The following is a 21,292-nucleotide window of genomic DNA, read 5'->3' on the forward strand; positions in this document are numbered from 1 at the left end:
GATTAACACCAAGTCTTGCTATAGTAGGGTCATCTTGGCTGGGTGGGGCTTGTGGCTCAGACCCTAGTGACATGGGTCAGAAGACACTCTCCCTCTGGTTCCCACTCTTCCCTGCTCTCCAGCCCTCAACCCCACCCCTGCCCCGTTTGCATTCATTTATTCATAGGGGCTTTTTTGGTGTGTGTAGAGGAGGAGGGAGATATTTTTAGGATTCTGCAGGTGATGCTTGAGAGGTACATGGAGTGGGGGTGGGGGAATCCCAACACAGTGGAGAGCACAAAAGGGCATCTTTGATTAAATCGATGTAGGCCAGAAGGTGCTGGAACTCTTCTTGAGAAATTTGGCTATTCCTTGTCCTGTGCGCAAATAGCTTTGCATCAGGCTCCAGGTTATGGAGGGAGGTGCAGTGTGTGTAGGGGTGGCATGTCCCACAGCTGTTTGGTGCCACAGGAGGGGCACTCTTTCAGCCACTGGAAAGCAGGACCCTCAGAAATAATATGGAGTGTTGTGGGAAGGGCCTGAGGCTGTGACATGAAGCAGTGGGGGCTTGGAGCCCTGCATTTTGGGCATCCTTGTGCATGTATGTAGCCAGACCGAGATCACCTTGGGTGGGAAGGGAAGCAAGTGTGGCCACCAGGAATGACAAAGTTGGCAGTGGTGGAAGGAGAGGCTGACACAGGCTTGTGTTAACCAGGATGTTTATAGCCGCTGTGGCTCTCCAACAGCCCGGGGAAGGAGTAGGGCCCTGTTGGCTCTAACTCTAGGGTGAAAGCAGGAGAACAGAGGACCATGGTCCGGCATCCTTGCTGGAAGCGAGTGGCCCTCTGCTCCAGGGGAGGAGACAGGACAGTGACACGAAGAGCTCGTCTCTCTGGAGGTCTCCAGGTCCACAGTGCTACTCCAGGACTGTGGGGGAAGGACGGGGCACGGGGTGGAGGAAGCCATCAGGGGAGGTAGGGGACCAGGTCCCCGGCGCCCCCATTCCTCCTGCGCCCCTGCCCGACCCTGGCCTCCCGGTGGCCCCACCCGCCCCATGCTCAGCCTGCGCCAGGTTCAGATTCAGGAAGGTGTGGCGTTGGTCCTTGGGCGAGGAAGGAAGGTTGACTGTGAGGAGAGAGACAGGGTGAAAAGGGGTTCCGAAGCATCATCAGGGGGTGACCTGCTGTCATGGACCAGCATTCTCCCCCCAGCGCTGACTCAGAAAACTAGGTTTTGATGAGTGAATGGATGAAGGATGGTGCTAGGGGTGTCTGGAAGTGATTGGGTCCTTGATCCTCACAGCTTCAAGTCTGAGGGAGGGGGGTCACAGTCCTTGACTCAGAGACATGGCTTCTGAGACTGCCGGGTCTGATGTGGGAGGCAAGGCTCCAGGGACATGGCCTCTCACACCTCTGAGGATGCTCGGTCTGATGGGAGAGACATGGTCCCTACCTCTGGGAGCTCCCAGTCTGATGGAGGAGACAAGATCCCTAACTCTGGGAGCTCCCAGTCTGATGGAAGAGACATGGTCCCTACCTCTGGGAGCTCCCAGTCTGATGGAGGAGACAAGATCCTTAACTCTGGGAGCTCCCAGTCTGATGGAGGAGACAAGATCCTTAACTCTGGGAGCTCCCAGTCTGATGGAGGAGACATGAGCTCTACCTCTGGGAGCTCCCAGTCTGATGGAGGTGACATGGTCCCTACCTCTGGGAGCTCCCAGTCTGATGGAGGAGACATGAGCTCTACCTCTGGGAGCTCCCAGTCTGATGGAGGAGACATGGTCCCTACCTCTGGGAGCTCCCAGTCTGATGGAGGAGACATGAGCTCTGTCTCTGGGAGCTCCCAGTCTGATGGGGAGACACGGTCCCCAGCATCTGGAAGCTCCCAGTCTGATGGAGGAGATATTATTCCTGACTTCTGGGAGCTCCCAGTCTGACTGGGAGTTATGGTCCCCAACATCTGGAAATTCCTAGTCTGATGGAGGAGACATTGTTCCTGACCACTGGGAATTTCCAGTCTGAAGAGGAAACACAATTTCCACCACCTAGGGGTCTCCAAGAGATGGAGGAGATCGTCTTTGTTTCAGCTTGAGAGAGAAATGTACCCTCTGGGGGTAGAAATTCTGTTCTCTTACTGTAGCACAAAGCATGAAACATGATCCGCATTGTCTAAGATGACAGTCTGAGGAGGGGGCATGGATCCACCCTCACCCTATACCGCCCGTCTGATGGGAGAGGTACAGTGTGAGGGAGGCGGCGGTATCTCCTGTGTTTTATGTTCCAGGGAAAAGGGTACCTTACCCTCAGTCTACACCCTGTATTTTGAAACCTTTGGTCTGGTGTGCTTTTTACAGAAGAGATAAGGCATGGAAGTCCCATTGAGTGCCCCCAGTCTGATGGAGGAAGCCAGTCTGCCCCTGGTCTGTCGGTTTGAGAGACGAGGCAGGAGTTCCATCTGGGGAGGCCCAAGTCAGCTGGAGGACTGAGTCAGCTGGACTCCCCACTTTTGGGAGCCCTTGTCTGAAAAGGGCCGCCCCTCCCGTCCCCTCCTGCACACTCACGGGCCACCTGCAGCTCCACTTCCAGTGTTTCTGTCTTGCCCTGCAGCGTGACGGTCTTGAGGGTGTAGCGGCCGGCGTCCGTGAGGTTCAACTTCTGCACCAGCAGTGAGCAGTTGGGGAAGCCCACCTCCCGGCCTGTGTGCGCAGGGCCTGCGATCCAGTTCCCGGAAGGAAGTTGGCTGAGAAGCCGGTTGGGCTCGGAGGCAGGCCCACGGTACCAGGCATAGACCAGCAGATCCTTGGGGTAGCCCTGGACGGTCAGCGTCACGTCCTGGCCCTCCATTGGCCGGGTGGGCACCGGAACGATGGTCATGATGACCGTGGCCGCTGGGGAGACAGCGAGGGTTGCTGGGTCAGCTGGGCCTGCATGGGTCACAGCGCCCCCCGCCCACCCCCAGCCAGCTCATCTATGCCTCCCCCAACTGACTGGCCCTCCCCGTGCTGGGGTGCCAGGAGGGAGACAGAGGAAGGAGGTGGTGACTTGTGTGGCAGTGGAGGTGGATTTTGTGTCTCAACAATGCCTGCCCACCAGGGAGCTGCATTTTCCCTCATCAGTTTGGGAGACCCCCGTGCGTGGGGTCCGTCTCTCTCCCATTAGACTAAGAATTTCCAGCTCCTGGGGGACTATCTCTCTCCATTAAACTGGAAGACCCTAGAGGGCCAAGTCATGTCTCCTCCATCAGATTGGAAATTGTTAAAAGTCCAGGGACTGCATCTCCCCCATCAGATTGGAAATTCTCAGGTTATGGGGGCCGTGTCTCCCCCATTAGATCATTGGGAGCTATGAGCTCCAGGTATTGTCTTTTCTGTGAGTTGCAAGGCCTCAGAATAGGGGGAGCTATAGTTCCCTATTAGATTGAAAGATTGCACAGAGTAGAGGCCATGTCTCCTCCATCAGATTGGAAATTCCAATTTATTATTGGGTTGGGTCTTTCCAGTCAGCTGGGGACCCCAGAAGTTGAACGGGGGGCATGTCTATCCCATCAGACTGGAAATTCCTAGAAAGTGGGGGGCCTGTACTCCCCCATCAGATTGGGAGTACCCCCAAAAGTGGAAACTGTGTTTCCCCCATCAGACTAGGAATTCTCAAAAAAAAAAAAAGCCATGTCTCTTTAAGACCCTGTCTCCCCCATCAGAATACAAAATCTGCTTCAGTGCCCGCTGTGTCTCCTCCATCTGATCAGAAGTCATGCCGTCTTCATCACTGCTCGGGTGGCCTGTGAGGCGTTGCCTCTTCTCTCTGACTGGCAGCTCTTGAATAGGGAGGCTTCTTCCCTAATTCAAGACCGTCTCTCTGAGGGCAGAGACCATGTCTCCTCCATCAGACCAGGTGGGGGCAGGGTTGTGGCTCCCTTTCCTCTGTCTCCCCCCTTGGTACCTGCCACAGGGTGGCCAACAGTTCAGGAGGCCCTTGGGGGTGCTGTGCCCACTCCCTGCACATACCTGCACAGCTTGGACACCCCTATCTTGACCTGCAGAGACAGGGCTCTGGGCAGCGCCTCAGGTAATTTGGTCCACCCCCCTGTCTCTTGCCAAGACCAGCTGCCAAGGCCCCCTGTAGGGTGGGGCAGGAGGTACACTTACCTCTGGGGATGCCATTTCTGCTTTGGGTGAAAGAGATTCCACCCCTTGGATGAGACCCAGCCTGTGAGTAGGAGGGAGGCACGAGGGAGGGAAGGGTTGTTCCCCCTGTCCCCAGGGGATGGTGGCCACTTGGGAAGGAACCAAGGCAGAATGAATGAGGCCCTCATGTTCAAAGCCACCATCCCCAGGGGATGAGCAGACGTCCCCTGAGGATCCTGATGGCTCTGAGAACACCAGCTGTGTCCATGCTACCCCCACTGCCAGGTTGTTTAAGGACAGAGGCAAGACAGTGCCTCTCTCGCTGTGTTTTTCCATTTGCCAATAAATGGCTGTAATTTTCCCGGGAGCGCGTTTGCCTGTGTGAGGGTGTGCGCATGCGCACACCAGCATCCGCGCCAGATAACTGAATAATTGAGTTGGCTGCGCGGAGGTTCAGCTGTTTCTGCGGCAGGGATGGGGTCCAGCCTGCAGCTGCTGTGACAGACTGAATTTAAAACAGGGGCATTCATGTAAAGGGACATCGAATGCTTTTCCACTCTACCGCTGCACGTTTTGGAACACGTGGCCCGTTTCTGGCTTTGCCACCCCTCAAGGAAGAGAGTCTGATATGTCGATTTTTTTTTCGGGGAAGGGGGGTGTGATAAGGCACAGACTGCCTCCTTTTGTGACCTGGGGATGAAGAGAGTCCACCTGAAATGCCACTTTGTCCTTTGGCCAATGAATGGGGTGAGAATCTCTCCCTTTCCCATCATCTGTTGGGCAAAGGGCAGCAGAATGGTGGGTGGAGCAGCCAAAGCTGGGGTCCAACTGGGCCTCCAAGGGGAGGGGGTGGTGGCCAGGCTGGGGGCGACTCACCAGAGAGTTTGACCACCACTGAGGCAGATCCAGAGAGCAGGGTCTTGGGGTTCTTAGCAATACACGTGTACGTGCCCTCCTGGGTGGCTGTCATGCTACTGATGTTCAGGTGGTCTTGGTTGCTCTTTAAGGCCCGCCCATTGAAGGTCCACACGTACTCGGGCTCCGGGCAGGACCGGGACACACACCACAGTGTGAGGGACGTGTTGAAGTCGACTTTGATGGTGCAGCCTGTGCGGGTCGTGGAGTCCTGGAGTATGGCCACGCGTTCTGGGCCAACTGTGAGGGTGGGAGGGAGACAAACGGGGCAGTGGAGGGAGAGGGCCGTCGAGGCGGGCACCCGCCTGGCTTTCTTTCCACCAGGAGGGGCCCCTGGGAAAATCTGGAGGAAAAAAGTGCTCTGGCCTTTGCAAATCCCACATGGATCTCTAACTTGCCCTAAGATCTTGACGATCACTTTCCCTCTCAGGGGATTTCAGTTGTCTTTTCTGTAGAAAAACGACGTTGGGGCACTGCACAAAAACACTGCAAGATGTTTTTGACATCTACGGGTTCATTAAGGGAAAAAAAGGTCTAAATGATTGGTTTCCGATAAGCCATTCTAAGAATCTAGAATTCTAGGGTTCCAAGAGCAGGTGTTTCTATGTTCTAGGAGGCTAAGAGTCTAGAAATCTATGTTTCTAAGATTCTAGGGTTGGGCACGGAGAAGGTAATGGCACCCCACTCCAGTACTCTTGCCTGGAAAATCCCATGGACGGAGGAGCCAGGTGGGCTGTAGTCCATGGGGTTGCTAAGAGTCGGACACGACTGAGCGACTTCACTTTGACTTTTCACTTTCATGCAATTGGAGAAGGAAATGGCAACCCACTCCAGTGTTCTTGTCTGGAGAATCCCAGGGACAGGGGAGCCTGGTGGGCTGCCGTCTGTGGGGTCGTAGAGTCGGACACGACTGAAGTGACTTAAGCAGCAGCAGCAGGGTTGGGCAGCTCTAAGTTTTTAGAATTACAGTCTAAGAATCTCTGCCTCTAGAGTTTCTGGGGTTCTCAGAGTCTAGAATCCAGAGCTTCTCAAATCTAGAATTCCCTGGTTGTAGGATTCTAGGTTCTAAGTTGTTCTACATTGCCATCCCTTGTGTACCTGAGTGATTTCTTTTCTCTGGGTTGTTGTTCTCGTTTAGTCGCTCAGTCGTGTTGGACTCTTTTGTGACTCCATGGACTGTAGCCCACCCCCCCCAAGCTCCTCTGTCCGTGGGATTTCCCAGGCAAGAATACTGGAGTGGGTTGCCATTCCCTTCTCCAGGGGATCTTCCCGACCCAGGGATCGGATCTGCATCTCCTGCATTGGCAGGTGGATTCTTTACCACTGAGCCACCTGGGAAGCCCTTTCTCTGAATGCCACATGGTGTATCTGCTACTCCTGGAGATGACTCCATACTTTGGTTATATTTTTAATTTTATTCCCCCTCCCATTCCACCATTCATGTCCCCTCTCCCTTTTGAAAACAACCAGTCCTGGAGGTATCGATTCAAAGGGAAAGATGATTCAATTTCAAACGTGGTCTTCTTGTCCTTTGGAGATGGGTCGAGTGCATTTTGAGGGGACTCTTTGGTTTCTAACCCCAGCTGGCCTACTGACTCGCTGTGTGCCCTCAGGCACCCTCTCCTGGGCTCAGTTTCCCCATCTACGAGGCTGGGGGCTGGGCCAGGAGGACTCACAGTACACGGTCAGGTTGACGGGCTCGCTGCGGCTGACACTGACAGGGTTCCAGACCTCACACTGGTAGGCGCCGGCCTCCTCCCTGCGGATGCCATGCCGGGTCAGCACCCGGCCGTCGGGGGACAGGCCAAGGCGCACGGCGATGGGCAAGGCGTCGCCGTTGAAGAACCATCGGACCTCAGCAGGGCTGGGGCTGCTGCACGTCAGGTGTAGGGTGTCCCGGCGCTCCACCAAGGCCGTGCTGTTGGCCACGACCACGGGCTGGGCCAGGATCTCTGTGGGACAAGAGACAGAGGGGGAGGGGGCCGGGCACTGCCTGCTCCCAGGGTCTCCCCCTCCCCAGGCAGGGGGCATGGCTGGATCCCAGCACTACCCCTGAAACCCCAGCCAGAGGGGCAAAGAACAGGATGAGAGGGAGGTTTAATCCTGGAAGCCATCTGGGAGGAGGTGAGCATTTTAATGTTATTTTAGGACTTTTTCTCTTTTTTTTTGATGGCACATTTTTTATTTATTTATTTATTTATTTTTAAAGAAGGACTGGGCAGAAGATGGGAAAACCCAGCTAGGGTAGAGGGGGCTCTCTGGGGTGTCTCACCATAGACCTGCATGTGTCCGTAGCCCACCTCCGTCTGAAATTGCCTGTTGAGAGTCTGCAGGATGTAGGTGCCAGAGTGCCCAGGCAGGGCACCCTGGATGTCCAGGCCACCGTCGGGGCGCACAGCCTCCCGCCCCGTGTGGGCTGGGCCAGGGGTCTCATCGCCTGTGCTTACAATGTAGCTGGCTACCAGGTAAGACAGGCTGAGCGTGGGCCCCGCGTACCAGTTGTAGGCCAGCAGTTCCCCCGAAAGCCCTTGGACAGCCAGAGTGACGTTGTCACCCTCGGCTGGCTGGGCAGGCTCGGGGGTGATAATGATCTCGGCCCCCGCACTCAGGATCGCGGCTGAAAAGGAGCCAGAGGGGTGGGGTGAGGCAGGCTTGACCACTCCCCACGTTTGATGGGGGACGAGACAATGGGCTCCTGGCACATGTGTTCCTTCCATACAGTAAGTGCTCAGTAACTGTTAGCCAGGTGCTAAAGGGGGTCTTAGTCCTGGGAGGATAGGGGCTGTGATCTGAGGACCAGATTTGATGGGCTGTGCTAAGGATCTAGCATAGGCCTTGCTCATAGCAAGCTCACAGCACCCACTCAGCCTATGGGACCTGGGACAAGATCCAGAGGGTTTTCCCCGGCCGTGAGAGTCATCAGGCCTCCACTTACAAGATTAAGCTGCCTCATCCAGCCCCCCTGGGAACCCCAGCTCCCGGTTGGGTGCCCTTCCCTTGCCTCCCCAGGCTCAACCACAGCAGAAAGTAGGGCTGTGATTAATCCACTCCACCCCTTCTGTTCTCAACCCAGGAGATAAGCCCCAAACCCGACTAGCTGGTCGGGTCTGCCTGGGATGGAACTGTGCGTGGCTGACTGGATCAGGAAGCTGTGGCGGTTCTCACGTAAGAAGTGTTTACAGGCCTGGCCTGGTTTCTGGTACTTTCCATGCTGATGGAGCCTGGCTACGAGCTAGGGCTCTGGATCTAGCACTCAGCCCTGTCGCTTTCTGGCTGTGTGACCCTGACCAGCGACTTCACCTCTCTGAACCTCAGGCTTCTGGTCTATGGAGTGGGGGTCATGGGTGGGGTGGTTATGAATACACAAAAAGTGTATAGGACAACACCCAGTAGATGGTAGTAAATGCTGCTGGGTATGACCTTCAAATGACCCCAGGAGTTAGACCCATTTCATAGATGAGGAAACTGAGGCTGAGAAGAGGAAAGCAACTGCCCAAACCACATCCTGAGGGAAGGGCTGAGCTGTTGATTACAACTCATGGTAGTTAAGGCTTCTGTAGCTCAGTAAGGGTTTGCTACATGAATGAAGCACAGCAGTGGCTCCCTAACCCTAACTTACACCCCAGTTTTAGAAATCTTCAAAGTTACCTCAAAAATATCTTTGGGTGACAGTCCCCGGCCTGCCCCACACTGGTGATTCTTGGAGGAGCAAATTGTGCCTGCATGAAGCAGAGCTGTCGCCCCTACCTGCTGGGTTTCTGGCTCACATCTTCCCTCCCCAGGCTCCCCTCCCTTCCCTGAGACCATGGGGCTAAGGCTCTAGGGGTGCCATTCTCGCTCACCACTGAGAAGGAGCCATCTGCTTCGGATCAGCACCATCTTTCACCCCAAAGCCGGCTCTTGGAGACAACGGCGTTGGCGGCCCGGCGCTCCGAGGCCCTTCCTGGTTGGGGTTTGGCTCCGTCTGGCGCTGGACCTGGGAGGATTCGGTGATTTGGAGCTGGGGGAGATCACCTGAATTTGGAGGGATCGAGTCACCGAGGATCTGGGGCCCCGTTTGGGTACCAGAGCGGGTGTGGCAGGCACGGGCCAGGGGCCACGACCTGGTCAGGCCTCCTGGGGCGCTGCCTGCCCTTCTTTGTGCCGAGGGCCCGGGTTTGGTACCGGGAGAAGAAACAGGTCACCAGGGAGGTGGGAGGAGGGCCAGGGGAAGATTTTAGGGCAGTTCTTACCCACGGCGCAGGCCGACTTGGGGGGGACACCGAGGGATAAAACACATCCACAGTGACTGCCGTTTTCCCAGGCCCAAAGCTGCGGGTGACCCTCAGGTTTCATCTCAGTGGCTGCCCTGTGATGCGATCACTGTCAGAGCAGGCAGATGGGGAAACTGAGGCATGGGGTAAAGGTTCTGACTTGCCCAAGTTCCTGCAGGCAGGGGGTTCTGAACTCTGCTCTGTTTCTGAACCCACACAGAAGGGAAGGAGGCCAATGACTGTACACTATCTCTGGGGCCCTGTTTTTTGTTTGTTTTTTATACATACTTATTTATTTGACTGCACCGGTTCTCAGATGCGGCACATAGGATCTTTAATCTTCGTTGTGGGAGGCAGGATCTTTAGTGGCGGCATAGGGTCCAAGTTCTCTGACCAGTGATTGACTGGGTTCCCCCTGCATTGGAAGTGTGGGATCTTAACCACTGGAAGTCCCAGGGGCCGTGTTTCCTGTTGGTTTCCTACATGGGGCTGAGCAATCCACATTCTCTCTCTTCTTCTCTTGAAGCCTTGTTCTTTCTGTCTGTGAAATGGGCATATGCGAACCCTTTGGGGCCAGAGAGAGTCTTGACCTTGGCTGTACACTTTCTGGAAGTGAGGCTGGAAGCAGCCTCTTCCTGAGTCTCTGTTGACTGCTCTGAAAACCAGGGATGTATAGACTCTAATCAGGGTTGTTGAGCGGTTAGTGAGATGCCACATATCAGGAACTTAGCACCTGGCAGAGTTGGGTTCCAAACACAAGGGGTGGTTGGTGTTATTGGACCTAGTTCCGCTGTTCCTAGTTTCCATGACCATAGGCAAGTTATAGAGCCCACTGGGCCTCAGTTTCCTCATCTGTAAAATGGGAGTGATGATAATACCCACGTCATGGGCTGTTGGAAGGATGAAATGAATGAACTTGTGTAAAGTACTTACCATGATGCCTGGCACGGAGCAGAGGCTCAAGAAGAAATCACTCAGGGACTTCCCTGGTGATCCAGTGGCTAAGACTCCATGCTCCCAATGCAGGGGGCCCAAGTTCGATCCCTGGTGAGGGAACTAGATCCCACATGCTGTAACTAAGACCTGGTGCAGCCAAATAAACAAATAAAATATATATTTTTAAAAAAGATGCTCATTCATTCACCCTACAAATATTTAATCAGCACTGTTGGTCTGCCAAGCACTGTCCTGGGGCTAGTAGGTAGAATCCCTGCCCTTGTAGGGCTGAGATTTGTGGGGTAAACAAACCAAACATAAAATCTATCCCATGTCGGATGGAGATAAGTGCTGTGGGGAAAAATCAAGCCAGGAAGGGGGCTGGCGATTTTGGAATTGGGGCCAGAGGTGGTGGGGCAGGGAGGCTGTCTCTGGGAAGGTGATGCTTGGTAGAGGCTGTGGGGGGATGGGGCAGGGGTGGAAAGCACCCCCCGCCACCAAGTCAAGAACATTTGTTCTTGACAAATGTGTTATCAGTATCTCGATGGCGTCTGGATCCTCGTGTCTCTGAGGCTCCAGCATCCTGCTTCTGGGCCGGGGGCCATACCTGTGGCTCACCTGTCCTGATTTGCTCCTCCAGCACTGTGTCCTCAGCTGCCCTGGCAGGGCGGGGCTCTGACGTGGAGGACAGTGTGAGCTGAGAGGGGTGGGTGCAGCCAGGTGAGTTGTGGGTGACCTGGCATACTCCCCCCATCCCTCCTGTGACCTCAACTCACCCTTCTCTGTCCTAGCCCAGCCCTCTCCCCTGAGCCCTGGGAACCTCATCCAGGGGCTCAGAATATCATTCAGGATGCTTCCCCCTCCCCACCTCCCCGGATGTCCCTGGGCACCTCTTGCTCACCCTATCCCAGATTGACCTCGAGATCTTCCCCTAGACCTGCTCCTCTTCCCCACCCTCTCATCAGAGATGGCGCCACCGTCTACCGTCACTGGGGCAGAGACGGGGCCTTGTCCCTGATTCTAATCTACCCCCCCACCCCTGCCACCGCATGCCACACTCTATCATGCCTGCTTCTTAAATGCCCTATGCGTCTTTGTCTCTCTCCCTGTGGCTCCTGCCTTAGTCCACGTCTCCCCAACCTGCATGGGCCCCCTCATCTGGCTTCCCCTCCCCAACTCCTCCCTGGTCTCTGACCCTGGTTTGGCTCCCTCTCAGTGCCCAGAACCTGCTACGGCTCCTCAGAAGAAAGCTATGCCCTCAGGAGAAAGCCCAGCTCGTCACTGTGGCCCCGTATGGCCTGGCCCCTGCGTGCTTGAACACCCGTTCCTTCTGGGAACTCTGCTCCAGTTATTCTGCTTCACTGCCACTCTCTCCACCCAGCACATCCCTGCTTCCCCCTGCTCTAGTTCACTGCCTATTCAACAACTCCCCCCCCTCCTCCAGGAAGCCCTCCTGGACTCCTAGACTTCATGAGATGCGCCCCTCATCCCCAGTCAGTCCCAGCCCTGACCACCTTGGGTCTTCACTGTCAGGGGGTAGGTCTGTTTCTTCAAAGTGACTGAGTCGTGGGAGGGCAGGACTGGGGCCGCTGTGCTGTGGGCATCACCATGTCCCCCACACTGCCCAGCACAGGATCGGATGATGGAGCAGAGGCTGAGAGTGTTTGTGGAACTGGACACCAGGGGCGGATGACACAGACAGAGGAGTCTCCAGGGAGGTCTGGGCTTCTGGGGATTTGCCGTCTGGCTGAGTAGCGAGAAGAGGCTTTGGCTCTGAGAGTCTTGAGGACAGATCCTGGCTTTTGTCCAGACTCCACCATGGCTCCCTACCACTCTCAGCAACACACAGACCCTCCTCTCTCTGTGGTCCTTGTGCTTCCTGATTCACTCCTGGCTCCATCTCCCCAGCCCCTCCCCCTGGTGCTCCCAGACATGAGCCTGGACTTTTGGTCCAATTGAGTGCTGTGGTTTCTTGAGCACCTACTATGTGCCAGGCCCAGAGCTGGGCAGAAAGTAAACCTGGCCATCCTGGGCAGGGGCCTTTGCCTGTCTGGCAGGTGGCTGGTAGGTGATCATGATACTGACCTCTCTGGGGTTTCTCTGGGGGTGAGGGAGACCAGGTGCATGGGCTCAGTGCCATGCCTACTCCAGAGTGGGCACTGGGTACTCAGGGGCCATCATTCATTCACCTTTCAACAAACATTTATTGAGCATCTCCTAGGTGCCGGGCACTGTGCTAGGTGCTGGTTTACAGCTACGAATAAGACTGGAAAAATCCCTGCCCCATAGAGCTGACCTTTTGTTTGGGGCGATAGTCAGCTGACCAATAAATAGATGTAATATATCAGGTGGAGATAATGTGATGCAGAGGAACAAAGCAGGAGCGGGGATGGAGGTACCTGGGGCAGTGGTTTATGTAGGGTCAACAGAAGATGTTTTAGGAGGTGACATCACAGTAGAGACTCAATGAGGGAAAATTGAATCTGGGGGATTCTGGGGGAAAAGCATTCCAGGCAGACAGAACAGCAAGTGAGCAAGTGCAGAGGCCCCGAGGCAGCCGTGTTTTGGTGAGTGGGAGGCTGGTGTGGCTGGAGTACGGTGAGCGGAGGGGGGCACAGAGGAAACATGGGCGGATCCTGCAGGGCCTTGTGGGCCACAGGAGGACTTTGGCTTTCACTCTGAGATAGGAGCCCTGGGAGAGATGTGAGCAGAGAAGGCATGGGAGCTGACTTAGGTGTTAATAGGGTCTTCTGGCTGTGTGTGGGGCACAGACTGTGGGAGGTGACAGCAGATGCTGGGAGGCAGTGGGGTGACTACAGAAGTTTGGACACGCTGTCCAGCGTGGTGGTGGTGGTTCGGTCACTCAGTTGTGTCTGACTCTTTGTGACCCCATGAACCGCAGCACGACAGGCTTACCTATTCTTCAGCATCTCCCGGAGTTTGCTGAAACTCATGTCCATTGAGTCAGTGACGCCATCCAACCGTCTCATCCAGTGTGGCAGTCACTGCGATTAGCTTCTCCGAGTTTAGATGAGCTCTGAGTGAAAAGTACACACCGAAGAGGCGATCGTTTTGTAATATACAGAAGTGTTGGATCATTATGTCGTGCATCTGAAACGAACAGTGTCGCATGTCAATTACACTTCAACTATGAGAAAAGACACCGAATCACAGTATCCTAACAGGTCCTGCAGTGAACAATATTTACATTGTCATCATAATGGTGCAAACACTAATTATTGATATAATTAAAAGCATGGGCTTCTTAGGTGGCACAGTGGTAAAGAATCTGCCTGCAATGCAGGAGACGTGGGTTCCGTTCCTGGGTCGAGAAGATCCCCTGGAGAAGGAAATGGCAACCCGCTCCAGTAATTCTTGCTTGGAAAACCCCATGGACAGAAGAGCCTGGGCGGCTACAGTTCATGGGGTTGCAAAGAGTCAGACACGACTGAGCATGCTTGCGTGCATGCATGCGTGATAAAATTTTGAAGAGGATGAGGAAGGAGAAGTGGAGATGTTAAATCTTCATGTCTTATAACATCTATAAATTTAAAATTATTTTTCTCTTTTTAAATTGTATTTATAGGAAGCGATAGGCTTAACTAAACCTGTTGTGACAATCATTTCACAAAATATGTAAATCAAACCATCTTGCTGTGCACCTTAAACAGTGATATATTCAACTTTGTCTTTCTTTTTCCTTTTTGGCCATGCTGCCTGGCTTAAGGGATCTTAGTTTCCAGACCAGGATTTGAACCCAGGCCTTCTACAGTGAGAGCATGGAGACCATGAGGGAACTCCCTATATAAGGTTTTTCCTAATAAAACTGGGAAAAAAAAAAAAAAACAACAACCCTGAAAGTGAAAAGGAACAAAAGCTCACAAAAATATTGAAGATTTATTACAGACACATACACAAAGAATGCAAAACCTATTGTTCACTTTTTATATTGAGTCCATGTTTAAATGATGGGAGCCAGTGATAAAGAACCCACCTACCAATGCAGGAGACATAAGAGACATGGGTTTGATCCCTGGATCAGGAAGATCCCCTGGAGGAGGGTATGGCAACCCACTCCAGTATTCTTGCCTGAAGAATCCCATGAACAGAGGAGCCTGGCAGGCTACAGTCAGTGGGGTCACACAGAGTTGAACACGACTAAAGAGACTTAGCATGTTGAGATGATAACATTTTGCCTATGTTGGGTGACATAAATTTGTTTCACCTGTTTCTTTTTATTATTCTTCATGTGATACCAAAACGTTTTAAAGTGTATGCATGGCTGGCCCACGGAGGGGAGAAGTGGTTGGGTCACTGATATATTTTACTAATGATTTATGCATTATTTTGACATTATTGGCTTTACCTATTGTCTCAACCAGCATCACCCTCCCTCCCTGAAAACCCATTTTGCAGACAAAGAAACTGAGGCCCAGGCCTTAGCTTTGGGAAATTGAAGTGGGCAGGGCCTTACTCTTCTCTGCAGCTGGGGACAAAGTTCTCTGACTTTATTTTGTCCACTCTGTCCCCTGACCCCTGCCCTCTTATCTCACCAGCCACGTCATTAGTGCCCTAGGGAGCTGGGGGTGACCTGGGCCTCCTCCTTTCTGTCTCCTCTCCGAGACTCCGCCCATGACTGACGACATTCCTAAGGTGGAACTCGTGGCTGGGGCTCTCATGCCAGGACACTTGCCCTGTTCTTCTGGTTGGAGCCCTCACTCTGAGAGCTACTCACTTAGCAAGGCTGAAGCAGGTTTCTGGACCCCTCTTTTCTGTTTCCCTTATCTCTCCAGGGCGAGGCTGAGGGTGCTGTAATATTTACTCATGGATCTGACTTCAGGGTGTGGCTTCCTGTGCTGGCTTGGCAAGGTCTGGGCTTGGTCTTGGGGAGGCTGTTGTTGGGGAGAAAGAACTCCACGTCCCCTTAATTCCTCACCCTCGGAAGAACGTCCAGGCTACTGTGCCTGGTGGGGGGTGGACAGTGGACTGGAGGGGCCAGCCTCAGACTTTCACCTTGGCTGTTCCCGTTGCCTGGATACCTGTCCTGCTCCCTGCCCCCATCCCAGTCTCACCTTATTCACCTGGGTTTTTCCAGGTCATTCAATCATTGAACAAATATTTATCGAACACTGACTACCTGCCAGGATGGCTGGGGAGACAGGCAACATCCCGCTCCTTGTGGGGCTAAATCCTATTGGAGGGAGACGGGTCGTAATGGAAAGACTGATAGAGAATATCATGTCAGGTGGAGATAAGTGTTATAAAAATATGAGATAGGGCCAGAGGATTGGGAGTGGCAGGGGTTGCTCTGTTGGTAGGGAGGTCAGGGAATCTTTCTAGGAGGTGATGTTTGAGCTGAGACCTGAAGGAGGAGACCAAGGAAGACTGTGACTATCTAGGGGAGATGTGTTTTTGGCAGAAATCTTGGGCTTCCCAGGTGGCTCAGTGGTAAAGAATCCCCCTGCCAATACTGCAGACTCAAGAGACGTGGGTTGGATACCTGGGTTGGGAAGATCCCCTGGAGAAGAAAATGGCAACCCACTCCGGTATTCTTGCCTGGGCAAAATCTCATGGACAGAGGAGCCTGGCAGGCTACAGTCCATGGGGTTGCAAAAGAGTCCAACGTGACTTAGTGACTAAATAACAATGGGCAAGTGCAAAGGCCCTGAGGCAGCAAGGGCGAGGATGAGTGTGAGGAAGGCAAGGAGACGGGGTGTGGCTGGAACTCGGTGAGACAGGACAGTGGGAGGAGCTGGTTGTAGAAGAGGTAGGGTACTTCCCTGGTGGGCCAGTGGTTAAGACTGCACTTCCACTGCAGGGGGCACAAGTTCAATACCTGGTCGGAGAGCCAAGATCCCTAACTAAAATCCCACATGCCGTGTGGCACAGCCAAGAAAAAAATAGAAAAAGGAGCAGGGGACCCAGAACAGGGCCCTTTGGACACAAGATGGCCCATTATAGATGAGTCACGTGATGGTAAGCTTGAACTTGGGATAAGAGCCGATGAGGAACAGAGTGAGTGAAGTGAGTGAAAGTCGCTCAGTCATGTCCGACTCTTTGCCACCCCATGGACTGTAGCCCACCAGGCTCTCCTCTGTCCATGGGATTCTCCAGGCAAGAATACTGGAGTGGGTTGCCATTCCCTTCTCCAGGAACAGAAGGGAAGGGTTTAGGTGTAGGGCGAGGGGCCACAGGGGGCCAGGTTGGCATGAGTGAGGGGGTGGGTTTTTCTGGAAGGTGGTCAAGGCCTGGAAGTGAAGGGCAGAATTAGGGAGGCGGAGGGGAGCAGAGAGAGTGCCGGGGTTCTCTGGGGACCCCAAAAGAGCAGAAGGGGCCTGGGAGGGGCGACCTGGCTGTGTCCTTACTCTCTGGGCCTCATTTTTCCCCATCAAGAATATGGGAAGGGGCTGGACTTGGATTTTGAGTTATGGTTTAAAGCAATTTAAAAGCTTTGGAAAACTTCAGATTTTACATGCTTATCCAAAACAGAGGGCAGGACGCCCTTCCCCCGAGCTCAGGCCAATCCTGTTTCTTGTCCCTGCCCATGCTCTTCTCCCATTTGATTTTGAAAGCAAATTTCAGCCATGGTATTGCTTTTATTCATACTTCAGTCTGTATCTCTAAAAGGTTCAGTTCAGTTCAGTCATTCAGTGGTGTCCGACTGTTTGCGATCCCGTGGACCGCAGCACTCCAGGCTTCCCTGTCCATCACCAACTCCCAGAGTTTGCTCCAACTCATGTCCATTGAGTCAGTGATGCCATCCAACCATCTCATCCTCTGTCGTCCCCTTCTCCTCCTGCCTTCAATCTTTCCCAGCACCAGGGTCTTTTCAAAAGGTAAGGACTCATTAAAAAGGTAAGGACTCATTAAAAAAAAAAAAAAACTTGTAATGTCATTGTTTCACCTAAAAAGTGAAAACAAAACCAACAGTGAACAATTCCTTAGTATCTTCATATACCCAATGGGTCCAAATTTCCAGTCACCTCCTGAACGTCATAATCTCTTTGCTAGCTTCACTGGGGGGCATACTTTCCATCCCATAATATTCACCTTGGAATATTCATCCCATAATATTCATAATATGCGGCCATCCCCCAAATATAGTTTTAGAACCCTTTCATCACCCCTCAAGGGTTTCCCTGTGCCAAGATCAAAAAATGGCTCAATATTTTGAAGTGTTTGCTTCACTTCAGATGTGTTTGCTTCCATTCAGTGGAATGCTTTCCTCAGACGAAATCGTCTGTGGAACCCCAGTGCATCCAGCAGATAAAAGTACCTTGGGGTTCGACTCAGCCCCCTCTCCCGAGTTGAGGATCCAACCTGCACCCCCATCAAAGGTGTGGAGGGTGGTGAAGGGGCGTCCACACCTCTGAGGCCAGGCTACTCGCACCATCTGATCCCGGCCGTCTCTTTCAGAGTGCAATGCCCGTTTGCACACAAAGGGGTTGAATTTGGGAGAGAAGGGTTTTCCCCATGAATCATTATCATTCTTGGTCATGGCCCAGCACACTTCCTTCCCCACGCAGCCACTTCCTCGTTTATAAAACAAGGAGCCACAGGCCTGAGAGTCTAGAGGTGCCCCTGGACTCATTGGAAGTAGGTGGTGGTGGGCAGTGACCCCTAGTGGACAGAGATGGGGCCGAGCGAGCCAAGGAGCCTGGGGGCTCCCAGTCCCAGCCAAGGACATTGGTCTCTTCCTAACCGGGCCAAAAACTGGGCCAGTGCCTGAAATTCCACCATCGGCTATACCTCCTTCGGATTAAGCACTCCCCTCTGCTTGGACACGCAGATCCCAGCATTTGAGTGGGTGTGGGTTACATCCTGGTCCCTCGTCCTTTCAGACTGGAACCGTGCAGAGGATAAAGCTTGGAGTTAGAAAGTCTTTGGTTCCATTCCCAGTTTGTCCCTTTACAGCCTGAGTGACCTGACCTTTTTCTTTTTTGGCTGCACAATGGGTCATGTGGAATCTTAAAGGTTCTCCAACCAGGGACTGAACCCATGCCCCCTGCAGTGGAAGCTCGGAGTCCTAAGCACCAGGCCGCCAGGGAAGGCCCTCACTTGACTTTCCTTAGCCTCTGTTTCTGCGTCTATAAGATAGGAGGAATCATAGTACTTGCCTCATGAAACTTTTGAGGATAAAATAAATAAGTAAAGCACTTATTGCATGGCGTTTGGTAAATGCTCAAGAGACATTTATTATTATTATTACATTGGCTTCCATATTTCCTCCCCCACTAGACTTTGAGCTCCCTGAGATTGGGGGTTAGTCCAGTTTATCTTCCTGTCTCTGGTGCTCAGTTGAGTTCACTTGACAGAGTTTGATGTATAGTTCAGTTCAGTTCAGTTCAGTCACTCAGTGGTGTCTGACTCTTTGCAACCCCATGAATCGCAGCACGCCAGGCCTCCCTGTCTATCACCAACTTCCAGAGTTCACTCAAACTCACGTCCATCGACTCAGTGATGCCATCCAGCCATCTCATCCTCTGTCGTCCCGTTCTCCTCCTGCCTTCAATCCTTCCCAGCATCAGAGTCTTTTCCAATGAGTCAACTCTTCGCATGAGGTGGCCAAAGTACCGGAGTTTCAGCTTTAGCATCATTCCTTCCAAAGAAATCCCAGGGCTGATCTCCTATAGTAACTGCTCAATAAACATTTGTCAATGAATGAATGGAGATGCTGGACACAGGAAGAGAAGATACAGATAATGAGGATTCACACAGGTTCACTTATTCCACATGCATTTCTGGAACCCTTACCCTGTGCCCCGTGCTGAGTGGTGCTGGGACTCATCGGGTGACCCTGACTGTGTTCTCTGGGGATCTCACAGTCCAGCAGCGAGATAAACCCATCTCCAGACAGTGATGATGACCTAGCATGGGCAAGGCTGGGGTGGATAGGAACTCAGAATGGGAGATCTGACCCAGATTGGGAGTCAGGGAGGATTTCCTGAAGAAAGAGGTATCTGAATCAAGATTGGAGGATAAATGAATGTATAAGGCAGGTACAGTGGGGTGATATGGCTACAGGCATACTCCAGGCAGATAGAAGAGAATACCTTCTTCAAGATTCTTGAAGAAGTTCAGCCCCTCAGATCACAGACCACAGGGTTGGGGGGAAGGGCAGAAGTCTGAGAGGTTAGACTGAGGGGCCCCCAGGAGGGAGACCCCGCAGGTAGTTGAAAGCTGTGGTGATTTTAGAGAGGATGGAAGGCCTAGCTCAGGACACTAGGGGGCAGGGTCTGCTGCCTGCCTCAGTGAGACCGAGGGAGGGAGGCACCCATGTTTCGGGGTCTGGGCAGCCGTGTAGACTCCATAGGCGCCCAGAGGGGCAAAGAAAGGGGCCGAGGCTGGAGGCAGGTGGATGCGCGGCACCACGCCGCCCGGCTCTGGCCGGTGGGTCTGCGCGGTCCTCTGCTGCCCCCTGCTGGCTCCGCTTTGACTCGCGTCCTGCCTGTAAGTCTTGGTAACCAGGATGGGTCCAGTAAGCCCAAACCCAACCAGTGACAAAGAGGGTATTACCTGCAGCCGAGCTGCAGGGTGCACCCCATTCACTGTCCCCAGTCTAACACCACCGACCTGGATCTTCAGCTGCCTTCCCCTGCCGACACGCTGAACTAAACTCAAGACTGGCCTCCCAAGCCCTCCCCGTTTCTTTCTTTTTAAAGGGTGTTATTGAGATGCAACACACGTACCAAGTATTAAGTGTGTTCCTAGAGTTGTACAACCATCACCACAATCAACCTTAGAACATTTCCATCACTCCCAAAAGAAACCCTGTCTCCATTAGCAGTCATTCCCCATTCTCTCTCCCTCCCAGTCCCCTGCCCAACACTAACCTGTTTTCTGTCTCTCTGGATTTGCCTGTTCTGGATATTTCATTCGTGTGCCCATGGACAGAGGAGCCTGGTGGGCTGCAGTCCATGGGGTCACTGGGAGTTGGATACAACTGAGCGACTTCACTTTCACTTTTCACTTTCATGTACTGGAGAAGGAAATGGCAACCCATTCCAGTATTCTTGCCTGGAGATTCCCGGGGACAGGGGAGCCTGGTGGGCTGCCACCTATGGGGTCACACAGAGTCGGACACGACTGAAGCGACTTAGCAGCAGCAGCAGCAGTCATACACCGGGTGGTCTTTGGTGTCTGGCTTCTTTCGCTTAGCATAGTGTCCTCAAGTTTCCTCCAGTTGTAGTGTGGATCAGTATTTCATTCCATGTATTTACTTATTTCTGGTTTTGCTGGGTCTTTCTCGCTGCTGCACGGGCTTGCATCTAGTTGCAGCGAGTAGGGGCTGCTCTCTAGCTGCAGCGCTCAGCCTTCTCACTGTGGTGGCTTCTCTTGTTGCAGAGCATGGGCTTCAGTAGTTGTGGCGCACAGGCTTAGGTACTCCTTCGTGTGTGGGATTTTCCCGGACCAGGGATTGAACCTGTGTCTCCTGCATTGGCAGGCAGATTCTTTACCACTGAGCTACCAGGGAAGCTCCTATTTCATTCCTCTATGGGTAGATCACATTATGCTTATCCATTCATCTGCTGATAGCCAGTTGGGTTGTCTTAATTTTTAGCTGTTATGAACAACACTACTATGAACATTTGTGAACACATTTCTGTGGGGATGTATGTCTTCATTTCTTGCAAACCTTGCCCTCTTGCAGCTTGGATGGCACTACTGTCCTCTACCCTTCAATGGCAAACCAGGCACCTGGGCACTCTGGTACCCTGGCTTCCTCGGTGCCTGTTTCCTCCTCCCTCATAGCCCCTCTCCCTCATCCCGCTCAGACATTACCTTCAGTGCTGCTTGCTGTCAGCTCTCTGAGGGCAGGGATCTCTGTATATGTTGTTCACAGGTGTCTCCTCAGAGCCTAGAACGGCTGTACACAGCAGGTGATCGATTAATGTGTTGAATAGATGAATGGACACATTGTTGACAACACCCTTCTCCTTCATCCGCCTCCTCTAATCCAGGATAAAATTATATAATATCAATGTTTCATTCTAAATATCTTTCAGCTCTGTGCACTTCTTCCCCAGCCACCCCCTCCACCCTGATCTAGCACTTGCTGAATGAATGTACGAGTCACTGAATGAAT

At 53.0% G+C, this 21,292-nt stretch overlaps 1 protein-coding gene across 1 annotated transcript; it reads right to left on the reverse strand.

Annotated features, from left to right (window-relative positions):
* Positions 1 to 895: 895 nt before the first annotated feature.
* On the reverse strand, positions 896 to 13,196 carry CEACAM16 (CEA cell adhesion molecule 16, tectorial membrane component). Its single transcript, XM_070386725.1, has 10 exons — positions 13,123 to 13,196; positions 11,721 to 11,878; positions 10,825 to 10,881; positions 8,894 to 9,031; positions 7,290 to 7,634; positions 6,694 to 6,969; positions 4,979 to 5,257; positions 2,483 to 2,866; positions 1,027 to 1,104; positions 896 to 906 (listed from the first exon to the last, which is right to left on the reverse strand). The coding sequence occupies exons 1-10, from the start codon at positions 13,194 to 13,196 to the stop codon at positions 896 to 898; spliced, it is 1,800 nt and encodes a 599-aa protein (XP_070242826.1).
* Positions 13,197 to 21,292: the final 8,096 nt, after the last annotated feature.

The sequence above is a fragment of the Bos mutus genome, chromosome 18, assembly GCF_027580195.1.
Source record: "Bos mutus isolate GX-2022 chromosome 18, NWIPB_WYAK_1.1, whole genome shotgun sequence".
NCBI classification, from domain to species: domain Eukaryota; kingdom Metazoa; phylum Chordata; class Mammalia; order Artiodactyla; family Bovidae; genus Bos; species Bos mutus.